Below are 12,171 nucleotides of genomic sequence, written 5' to 3' on the forward strand. Positions count from 1 at the left end.
CCCTCCTTTCAGGTAGTTGTAGAGAGTGAGAAGGTCTCCCCTCAGCCTCCTTTTCTCCAGGCTGAACACCCCCAGCTCCCTCAGCCGCTCCTCATGAGACTTGTTCTCCAGACCCCTCACCAGCTTCGTTGCCCTTTTCTGGACGTGTTCTAGCACCTCAATGTCTTTTTTGTAGTGAGGGACCCAAAACTGGACACAGTAGTTTAGGTGAGGCCTCACCAGTGCCGAGTACAGGGGTAAAATAATGTCCCCACTATTGAAGCACTGAGTATCATCTTTGTCGTTGTTCCTGTTAGATTAGTGACTCATCCCAGCCCTGGAGCCTCTCTGGTACAGTGGTAGTAATGATAATCTCATGAATTTTACATATTATTTTCTGGGATCACACATTTTTATTACCAATCTTTTATCTAATATGCTTTGGTGGTCTTTTTGGTAACTGAATTTACATTTCAGGATTTTGTTTACAGAATCCATAATTTACAAGAAGTGTAAAAAACCCCAAAATTTATTTACTTGGGTGTTTTCAACTGAAAAACTGCAGTAAGGTAATATTTTTAAAGGTTTCTGTCTTCCATTTGAATTGCTGATTTTTCTGATACCACTTCCTTGCATCCCATGAACTTAATCAGAAAAAAAAAAATCATCTCCATTTTCTCATTAATAGCCTGTTTCTTTTAAAAGATATTTTCTAAGGCAATTAGTGCTGAGTGCATTAATAAGACCAGAAGAGAGACTGATTAAGAGCTAGTTTAAAAATAAAAACAGTATTTTGTAATTTGTATCGCCAATAAACCTTTAAATAATAACATTTCAAAAATATTTGGATTCTTCATCTTTTGTGTTGTCTATGTTAAAAATACAGACAGGCACTGCCTTAACGCTTGCTTCTGCTACTGCTTTGGAGCATGAAGAAGGGAACGTGATTAGACTTTCCATCTTGGAAAGCAGGAAGCAATGGGATTTGATAGGGAAATTTCACAAATGAATTGCTATTTTCCAGTACATTGATTTATTTCAATCAAAAATGAATTGTCTTTTTAACTCTCTCCTAATCCACTACCAGCAAAGAAAAATGAATCAAAAAGTGCTTTGTTTTATTTAAAAGCTACTTAACTGTGCCTTAGTAATACGTCAAAATTATGCAAAACCTTTTAAAGTTTGCCTCCCCTTTGCGTAAAAATGGAGAAAAACTCTTAATTGTAAAACTGTCCAACCAAAGCCAAAATTCCACAGTTTGCCAGAATTAGCAGCTTCTTAATCCTTTGCACGGTTCCACTCTGCACTTATTCTTCATAAAATTTTGCTTAAAATTTTAAGTCTGTTTTGCAGTTAACCCTCATGGAAAATCAACATTCTCCCTAATTCTCCTGTCTGGACAAGAGCACCTCTGCAAATGGGATGTCTCCATCACCCTCTGAATTACTTTGTTAATTTTATAGAGATTTCAGGGGGTGAAACAGGGCTGAGACTCCTACCAACTTGTTTCCCATGGGCTGCCAAGCTCACCTGACCTTCAAATCCCTCTTAGCCATCGTGATGCGGCCATGAAGTGATGGGCTTTTTATTCTAGTAATAGTCTTGTAGTCTTTGACGTTTCCTTCTACTAATTCAACACAAGCTGCTGTTTTTCTTGTTGTAGAAATCAGAAGGCAGTGTGAGGGTTTGTTTTTTTTTTTGCTTAGTTGGTTGTTCTCTATTTTTATTTTTTTCACTGCTGCCTAAAAAGGAGCATAGGATGAGAACAGATTTACTAGCAATATGGTTTAATGCAGATGTAGAGAATATCAGGTTTCTTTCAAACCACCGTTCACTAGCGTCTTTAATAAGCTTGAGAAGATTGAAAACCAGAAACTGTAACTTCCTGCTGGAAAAAATCTGATATATTTCTAGTATTTCCCTTGCAAAAGCAGGGAACTTGTTAATAATAAATTAAAAGAAACTGTTAGAGTAGTGATCTAATAAAGTTTGTCAGTTGGTTGGGACTTTTTTGCTGGGTTTTGTTGGGTATTTCCGTCCCCATCATGAGCTGGAAGCAGCTTCTGCCCAGCATTTCTGCTTCATCTCACCCCTTTTACTGTGTGCTGTCCCATCTTCTGGGCAACTTTCTCTAATGCTGTTTCTGGTACTGTCTGGGATTTCTCTGCTTCTTGTCAAGATTGCATGTGCAGTCTCTCCAGGCTTTCCATCATAGCTTTGCTGTTCAGTCGTGAAGTCTACCTTCAGAGCTGGAGCAAATTTGGGCAGGGCTGCGGTTGCCCAGATCTGGCCACATGGAATGGTGTGGTGGTCACCAAGGAGGACACCTCCTTACTTGGCCAAGAGTCAGTACCTGGTGGGGTCAGCATCATAGAATCACAGAATGGTTCGGATTAGAAGGGACGTAAAGATCATCTAGTTGCAACCCCACTGCCATGGGCAGGGACACCTCCCACTAGAAAGCCTCATCCAGACTGGCCTTGAACACCTCCAGGGATGGGGCATCCACAACTTCTCTGGGAAATCTGTTCCAGTGCCTCACCACCCTCACAGTAAAAAAAAAAAAAATATTCCTAATATCTAATCTAAATCTAAATCTCTTTCACTTTAAAACCATTACCCCTCATCCTATTGCTGCACTCCCTGACAAAGAGTCCCTCCCCATCTTTCCTGTAGGCCCCCTTTAGGTACTGGAAGGCTGCTATAAGGTCTCCCCAGAGCCTTCTCTTCTCCAGACTGAACAACCCCAACTCTATCAGTTTGTCTTCAAAGGAGAGGTACTCTAGCCCTCTGATCATCTTTGTGGCCCTCCGCTGGATCTGTTCCAACAGGTCCATGTCCTTCTTGTGTTGAGGACTCCAGAGCTGCATGCAGTGCTTCAGGTGAGATCTCATGAGAGCAGAGTAGAGGGGTAGAATCACCTCCCTCAACCTGCTAGCCATACTTCTTTTGATGCAGTCCAGGATGTGGGTGGCTTTCTGGGATGGAATGAATGTTTGCATCTCAGGGTTGGCTCCAGAGATAACTTCTTTTGGTGGACTACTTGGATATATCTCTTGCTTGCCTTAATACTGTGTGGGTGGGTTTGGGAGGCTGATTTTGTTCACTGGTGCTTTGAGAATGGTGGAGATGTACCCTCTGGGACATGGATCCAAAGTGGTTTGGCAAAGCTGAACAATCTATTGTCAACACAGCTGCAAATCTCCTTGGCCAGGCTCCCTATACATGAGCTGATATGCTGGTACTGACTGCAGTCATGCTCTCCTGGACACGCAGGGTGAGCTGCAGGGCTGAGAAGACATCAGCACTAGCTGTGCACCTAGAATGTCTTGTCGCTTTCTTCTTCAGAAGTTTCTTATTAGCATATATGATAAAGAAGAAAACAAAAGAGAATAAAAACATCTTAACTAGAAATAATGCAAAGTAAATCTGATTGAATCTTGATTGCACTGTAAAAAGATAACTAATGTTTCTTTTTTTCTCTATGAACTGATTCCTGTGTATACACAGATTTGCATTTTTTGTGGCTGAGGACTTGGTGCTGTGTTTGGAGTTGCAGGGGGAGGTTTCCCTCGAGGGAAGGCAGGGAGGCTGGGCACCCCTGGAGGTGTTCAAGGCCAGGCTGGATGGGGCTTTGAGCAACGTGGTCTGGTGGGAGGTGTCCCTGCCCATGGCAGGGGGGTGGAACTAGGTGATCAAGTCCCTTCCAACCTAAACTACCCTATAAATCTATGATTCTACATGGGAAGCTTTTGTCTGAATGGCCTTTTTCCTTGGCTTCTTTGGCTTTCCTTGGGACAGGCTCTGTATTTATTATTCCTTTCAGAGAGATGTATTGTATATATATTTATAGCTTATTTTTTTTTCCTAGGATCTTCCAGAAAAGAGCTGTGCTGAGCTCCAGTTAAAACTTACTAGCTCTACCAGGAACACTTCTGCTGGGGACACCGTGTGCTGCAGTTACTTCTCTGGGGACATGTTAACTAAAGCCCAAATCTCAGGGCTTTAAAAAGGTTAATGAATTGAAAGTCTGCTTCAGAAAGCCTAAAAAAAAAATGCATGCCTAGGTGGGATCCTTACCAACCTGAAATGATTCTCCCTGCCTGCTTTACCTGCTTGGTCTTGTCCACTCATTGAATTTGGGCCTTGCACTTAACTTGGATTAGAAATTATAAAATCTCTGTCTCCCATGGTCAACTTGCCATAGCTATGGTAGGTCTTTCAAAGGAAAAAAATCTGTTCTGTTAAAGTAGATATGTTTTTTTTCTCTCATTTTTTCTATGTTTTTTCTGCTAGTGCATCTGGTGGGTAAATAAGGCGGGAGTAAGGTACTTCTTTATGACAAGGCTGCAAGGTGACAGACCTCCTGGTGTCTTGGTTTTTCCCTGTGGAGATGAGGAGGAGGCAGGTACTTCACTACCTAAATGCATCTCCCTTTCACATGGTGGGATGCCTTCAGGTAAAGCTCTTTTCTAAAACTAGGAAAATTTTATTTTGTATGTTCAGGAGAACTTGGCTAAACCAGGAAGGCGTTTTCAAAAAACCGAGCAGGAGTTTATAAGTGTTCATGCAAACAGAGACCCTGAGTTAACCCATAGGTAATTGAATTTTTTAATACATTGACCCCACTGTGTGAGAATGGGGGTTGGAAGAAGATTGATGCAAACACTGGCTTCATCCCATTTGTTAAAAGTGTAATCCCCTCAGTGGCTCCTCATTGCGTGGCCATGCTGAGGAGACCCAGGTCTTTTGTACAAGTCACTGCATAAATCCACAACAAAGAGCTTCTGAGCATTGCCACATGAAACAGCGTCACGTTTTCCAATGCTGATGAAAAGCATATTGCCTGATGAGTGTGATTTTTGCTTACATTTCCCTATATCACTTATTTCATTCAAACTTCAACAGGAGGAAATAAAAACCTCCTAAACTTGCATGCCAGGGGCAACTTTGCAACATTAGACACAATGCTGCTTCTTTCATTCCCTTCCTATTTCCCTTTCTATTTTAAGCTCTTTTCCTTGAGGAAAGGAGCCTTGTCCAAACGTGCTCTTAGCCAGTCCTTTCTATGCTGGAATTTGTTGAATCTTTTTTGACTAATTTCAACAGAAGAGCAGAAGTCATAAAGATAAATGGGGTTCCCATGGTTTATATGAAATGGAAATGCAGCTGAAGACGAAAACAGTGTTCTCACTGTGGAAGAGACTGAGGGCTGGTATAAAGTGTAGTCTCAGAAACCAGTGAGTCCACAGGGAGAAGCACCCTGGAAAGCTGTTGAGTTCTGGTGGCTAGAGGACTTACCTGGTGTGTGTGTAGGTGTCTGCGCATCCACCAAGTTCTTGTTTGTCTATTTTCTGTAGCATTTTATTTTTCCCATGACAAGCTGCTGCTTCGTCTTTATTCTTTCTTTTTCCTCCTTTACCCCCTTCATCTTCTTCCACCTCTTCATTTTTGTATCAATTGTTGTCAAAACCCTAAAACAGAGACCTGAATTCAGCATTTTTCTCCAGAGTAGATCTCTTACTCTTGGGCCAGCAGCCAGAAATCAATCCGTTTCTCTCCCTTGAGCTCTATTTCCCAGTGCCAGCGGTGGATGGCTCTCATTGTGGATCATAGTCTTCAATAAAGAGTTACTCTCTTGGATAATTTAGGTGAACACTGTGAAAGGTCTTCAAGGGGGGGAAGTAGAACCTTCTAATGGGTCCCCTGTTCCCGGAAAAAGAAGAAGGTGCTTGATGGGTGAGACTTGTCTGTCCAGGTGGGTTGCGAAGGGATTAAGTCACAGGACTTGAATACAAGTAGTGCCCATTGTGCTTAATCCTTATTGATAAACTGAGGATTTAGGGTGGATCATAGTGAGCAGGTTGCTCCCTACCTCCAATTTACTTCTTTCAAGACTTTCAGAGTGCAAAGGAGGAGTTTGGATACCAAGTAACTTTCTGATGAGAATTGTTGGGTTTTTTTTCAGCAGAAGATGATTTTATAACTTTAGTTAAGATTTTCAAATGAGCAAAGACACAGGTGCAAGAAATCTATGTCTCTCTTAACAGCACAGACATAGCTCTTGGTGGTGTATGGGGGATAAATGCATTGCAATTCTGAGGTTCTGAGCTGCTTTACTACAGCTATGTTAAGTATTATAAGTAGAAAGATTGAATGCTCGTCCTGTTTTTCCTCTTTTCCCTTTTTATTGCAGTTACTGTAATTATTGCCTCTTCTTTTCTGCAACTTTTGAGTTATTTTGGGTTTGCTACAAAATTGAGTTCAGGGAGGCAATTGACTTCACCTGGCTGCAGAAAAAGCCATTAGGAGCTTCAAATTAGTGTGAAATAATTAATAGGTAAAGAAGATTAACGTGGGGAACACAGGCAATTTTCATTAACATTAGGTGAAAGGATGTTCCTGTCGATACCTTTACCATGCATGTTGTCCTGGACCTCCAGCTTTTCCCTTTGGACATTAATTATATCCAGATCACTAGAGACAAGACCCTATAAGCCTGCTTAGGTGTTGCGATTGGCTTGTCTTGAAGAGGAACCGAAAGACATTTCCACTTGCCATCTCACTCAGATTTCTCCTTCTCCTGCCACAACTGCTGTGGGTGATGGTTTGAGCTAATGACTGATTGTCATGGCACCTGAGAGCCCCAGCAATGCCCATGTGCATCGGCAGCATTTTCTCCCTCCTGAGCAGGATGAGGGGAAGCAGACCATGAGCCCCAAGGTTATATTTTGCTCCAGGCACTGACACCTCATCCCTCCACTGCCCAGTCCTCATCCCAACTGTCTCCTGTAGTCAGAGGCATGATAAATTAGGGATTATAACTGCACTGAAACATGGGAAGGAAAGCACTCTGAGTCTCTACTGGAATAATGGTTGCAAAAATCACATGTGAGGCTTGTATGGATTTTTAAGGTGCTCAGCCTCTCTCTACAGCTACCTGAAAGGAGATTGTAACAGGGTAAGTGTTGGTCTCTGCTCCCAAGTAACAAGATAGGATGAGAGCAAATGTCCTCGAGTTGTGCCAGGGGAGGTTTAGGATGGATATTAGGAAAAATTTCTTCACTGAAAGGATTGTTAAGTGTTGGAACAGGCTGCTCAGGGGAGTGGTGGAGTGACCATCTCTGGACGTATTTGGAAGATGGGTAGATGTGGTGCTGAGGGACATGGCTTATTGGTTACTTGGCAATGTTAGATTAATGGTTGGACTCGATGATCTTAAAGGTCTTTTCCAACCCAAATGATTCTATGATTCTATAATTCAGTTTCCTTTTTTTTTTTTTTTTTGTCTTGGTGTTGGCCCAAAGAGCTAGGGGTAGCAGAGAGCCCAGGATACCACCTCCACATAGCAGATAGGTGTGTGATGGTGTTGCATGTCTGGATTTAAACCTGGCGTGGTCTCACTGATTTTTGCCTAGAGGAAGCGATTTCTGGGATAAACCATCCCCGAAACAACTCCTGAGTTTGTCTTGGCAATACAGAGCTGGGCAGCTAGCTAACAATAAAATATGGTTTGTGCCCTCGCTCTGTTTTATTTACTAGTGGACATATTCCCTTCAAGGTTTATTATGAGGCAGTTTGCTGGGATGACTAGATGGGAATGGTTAACGGCAGGGAGAAGGCAGCAAAGTCTGATGGAGGGGACTGTTTGGCTTCAGTGATGTCCCCTCCTCCTCCTCCCTCTCTGTCCCTCCTCAGTGCACTGTCAGCATCATTGCACAAGGAATATCTCACAGTGCGCACATGCAGTTATCACGTGATGGGATACAACTATTTTTCTTGTGAAGGGAAGGGATTTTTGGTGCAAAACTAAGCACAAGAACAACAAAAAGAAAAGCCAATTTCTTTTGGCTCTTTCCGTGCATTTCCAGGAGTGCAACAAGGTGGGTTACGAGACAGTGGCTCCATCTCAAGCTGCAAATCCTTAATATCACGTTGGCAGCCGAGGTCTCACATTGCAGTTGTCCAGAACACATATAGAAACAGTTTGCTTTGGTAGAGCATGTACTTAAAAGCTCGCTCTTTCCATTTGGTCCACCCACCTATAGCTTTTCAGACAGAAGAATTAAGAAACAGTAGGAAAATATCAGAATTGCCAGTGTTAGATGCTAATGTTTTAGCAATTGAGATAAATATAACAGGTCATCACCATTTGCTAGGTGAAGGTTGAGCTGATAGCAGAGGAAGTCGGGTTGCCCTGTCTCCTGCCAAGGGAATTCTGCTGGAAAGCAAATGGGAAAATAACTGGAAACTGTAAATATGTTTTTGGAAATATCAAGTTAAGGAAGCGGAGGAGAAACGATTTGCATGCAGGATTCTGTAACATATCCACCACAAACCCTTCACTGCTTTCAGAACCCACAGTGTAAGTCAAAGTCATCTTTTGCCAGTTGTGGCCTTGGACTCTATTAGCGTTGGGGCGTGCAAGGTATTTACTGGATATCAGCAACCTCGTACTCCTTCTTGGGGAATTTTTAGCACTCGCTTTATGTAGTCAAAGAAGTTTAATTTTTTATTAGACACAGATGTACTGCACATTCACTTTCTTTCACAGTCAGTATGTCTTCACGTAGCTTGGCAGTACAGATGCATTTTTGCTTTGCTTTCTGCTGCTGTTTTCAAATTGTTTGCTTGTCCACTTGAACTGCTGAATCCTCCATGAATAGTTACATCTCTGCTTGATGTGTGGAAGCTTGAAACTGGAGCAGTTAAAACAACCCCCTTGTTACTATTTTCTTTTCTTTTCTAAAACCAAAACCAAACCAAAACCAGAACTGGCAGCATGCTGTAACATTAAATTAAAGTCCAGGGGCAGGAAACTGCAAGTCAGAGTCAGTGTAATTTTCTCAGATAAGACTTCTCCAAGCATTGCATTTTCAAAGTAATTTTTTTGGAAATTCTGGTCAAATGTTGCATCTGCCTTCGCTTTTTTTTTTTTTTTTTTTTTTTTTCCCCATTTAATTTGCACTTGTTTGAGGTTTGGGGCTGATATGGTGCTCTCTGGTAGATATTTATGGATTGAAATTTCAGGCCTTCAAGGGGGAGTTCATCATCTCACAGTCATCTTGCATTTGGCTAAAGTAAATGTGGTGAGGCTTAAAAAGTTAGGTATTTCCATGTCTTCTGAGTATGAGCCTCACATGTTTTCCTGCTGTGTTTTTTCTCTTTTCTATTACGGAAAAACGGTACAGGGTGAGCAAATTAGTCTCCCCATGGCCACCCAGGGGAGGCTGGGAAAATCTCACCCACCCACATTAGCACCTGAATTTCTGTGTAGTTTTTAACTCTATGGACCAACTCAGGACGCACAGTGTTTCTCATGGTGTTGCAGGGACTCAGAAATGCAGTGTGCACAGTCCCTGCAATGAAATTGGTGCTTCTCCCACCTTTTACAACATTTGGCATATTTCGTCTTTGCTTTTGGTGTTGTTTTGGCATTTTAAATGACTCCTCAGAGGTACCTACTGGATGCTGTCAATCTGCAGGAGCGTCTCCAGGTGGGAACACATTGAAGTCTGCAGTACATATTATTTGGGGGGATTAATGAAATACTGTTCCTTGCTGGGTGCTTATAATTGAGGACTTAAAGGAATTTCCAGCCCCGGTTTGATTGCATCATGGTCCATCTGAGGCTTCATTCAGCAAAGTACGTAAGTGTGTAAGAACTCAGTATCGCTGGGCCAGGCTAAAAATCTGTTGAGGCAAATTCAGTTTTTCACAAAATGTGTGGTACAGTCCTCTCAGCATAGGTAATTAGAAATTTAGCCAAGCTGAAGCCATGTCCTGACTACCTATTGTCCCATATTATTAACCCAGATCAAGTTAGCACGAAAAAATCTCCCGCAACTGAGGTCAGTGCAGTCAGTAAATATCTAAAAGCTCTTAACCTATGCTGTTGTTTTGTCAAAGATTAAATGAAAGCTGGATCTTGTTACTAAAAACTGAAATTCCTGGGGGACAGGTAAACCCAAGCTAAGTTCTTGTGTTATATAGCCTCATATATAAAGCAAAGGAGTGTCTGGGACAGCTGATTTAGGAGGAACTGCAGGATGAGAAGAGTGGGAAAATCTCTAGGAGTGAGCCCCTGTGCATTTGGATTAAAGACCATTTAATGCCCTGGATTTGTGTCAACCTGATAGACTGATCGAGGACTTTATTTACGGCAGGCACAGGACTGAATTGTCTCATGCAAGTGCTGCTGCAGGTGAGATGTGTGAGAAGCGGTGGAAAATCCCCTGATTGCACTGTTTGGATGTGGAGCTTGTCCTCAAGCACCGGGGGATGCATCCTCAGGACCAACCTGAGCAGTGCATCAAGCGGGCTTCTCCTTTGATTCAATATTCCTGGTTTTCCCCGTGCTCTGTTGATGACTTTCTGCTTTTCCAAATGCAGGTTGGGAGTGTGGCGTTTTAACAGCTTAGGAAAATCTGGTTAGGGGATGCGGAATATGTCATAGTTGCAGTCTGTTGGCTTGAAAATATTAATCGTAGCTCCTGTTTGAGTTTCTATAATGCTTCAGCTCAGAGGAGCAGCTTGCTAATAGCAGTGGCTGTTTGAATGTGCTGTAGTGTGCCGGGTGGGTGAGCTTTTGGACTTGGAAGTTTCAGGTAGAGCAGCTTCTGGGAAACCTGCAAAAACTGAACCAGGTGGGAGGTGGAATAAGGCTAAACCATGGGAAAATCTGCTGTAAATCAGCTGCCATAAAACTGTTGCCAAAGATATAGGTATAAATGAGTGTTTCTCTGGTGACTATTACCAATCAAAACCCAAATGCCTGTTTAAAGCTTATTTAAGTGATCTATCCGTTCTCCGTAATATATCCAAGTCCAACCTTCTCTGCCTATATTCTCAGGGGATGATGAAGCTGTGGAGGAGTTCGTGATAGTTTCACAGGGTTTAGAGTTGGGAAATGAAGCTAACCAAAAAAAAAATAAAAAATCCAACTACCATCAAACCCCCAAACTCCAAACAATCAAACCCTCACTTCAGGATTCTCCTTTTAGGGCAGATTTGACCAAAGTGGGTCCTTGGGAATGAAGCTGAGTGAAGTCATCTTGGCAGCAGCAATAGCTATTCCTGGAGTTGACTCATTGACCTTTGCATTTGGACTATCAGGAAGAAATAGGAAGAAGAGGAGAGTCTCTTAGGGGCTGGAAGATGAACGTGTGGAGGATCCATCTGGGCTCCCATCTCCCTCCTGCCCCAAAGGTTTTGAGCCCATGGAGCAGTTGCACTTTGCTCGCTGCTTCCTCCCCTTTTCTGAAGGCAGTATCTATCTGCTCGCATGCCCTCCTGCTCTGGAAAGTGATGGTTAACAGTGGTGTTGTGCTTGCGGTTTCTCATTCATTTGCGGCTCTGATACTCCCACTTGATAAATGAGCAGAATTCATTTATATTCCAATTGCTAATAATTCCTACAAATGCTGCCTCATCATCAATGCAGCAGCGTCTTTACTGTCCTGATGATGCTGGAGTAGGTATAGGCAAAAAACAGTACACATTGCATCATCAAACACTGTGTAAGGCTACATCAGACCCACCTACTTGGGATAAATTTCTACAGGGAGGAGGAACCTGCATCCCCCTTCAAAGGATCAGCTGGGACCCCCTTTCAAAGCAATTGGTGGTCTCCAGTATTAACATATCTTCTTCCTTTTTGTCTTCACAGCCACCCAGATTGATCCCAGCGAACTACAGGAACTTTTTCAGGAGACTTCAGCCAATGTCTTCCGAATTAACTCCAATGGTGCGTATAATGAAAGGTTTCCTAGTCAATTGTGTGCTGTCCTGCTGATGACTTGTGTGCGTGTACGCAGTGCATGGCAGCTCCTGTTGTCAGGGAGCAGATATTAATGGAGTTTTTCTGCTGCTGCATCTCATGAGCACCATCACATGTCCAATACACAGTTCTTTATAAGATGTAAAAATATTCCACCATATGTTCCATTAAACAGGCACAGATATATTCCAATCCTTGCTGAGACCACATCCTTTTCTATTTTTAATTGTGTCATCTGTTACAATAGAGAGTTAGAGCACAGAAAGGTGGAACAAGCCAGACTCATTTTCTGATGTGTTGCAGCACTACTGCGTTCATATGACCTTGCAAAACATCAATCTCCCTTATGAAAACACCAACACCATAACTCTTCTGTTATTCTTCACTCTGTAGACTGAGTGAGGATGCTATTC

The 12,171-nt window shown here is 42.4% G+C and overlaps 1 protein-coding gene across 6 annotated transcripts in view; it reads left to right on the top strand.

Annotated features, from left to right (window-relative positions):
- TSNARE1 (t-SNARE domain containing 1) overlaps nt 1-12,171 on the top strand; it is a 511,576-nt gene that overhangs the window by 164,359 nt on the left and 335,046 nt on the right. For all 6 annotated transcript variants that reach the window (XM_054191276.1, XM_054191275.1, XM_054191280.1 and 3 more), the window contains one exon: nt 11,648-11,725. In XM_054191276.1, the coding sequence (XP_054047251.1) occupies nt 11,648-11,725 (78 nt within the window). The remainder of the gene's footprint in view (nt 1-11,647; nt 11,726-12,171) is intronic.

Source organism: Rissa tridactyla, chromosome 2, assembly GCF_028500815.1.
Source record: "Rissa tridactyla isolate bRisTri1 chromosome 2, bRisTri1.patW.cur.20221130, whole genome shotgun sequence".
Classification (NCBI taxonomy): Eukaryota; Metazoa; Chordata; class Aves; order Charadriiformes; family Laridae; genus Rissa; species Rissa tridactyla.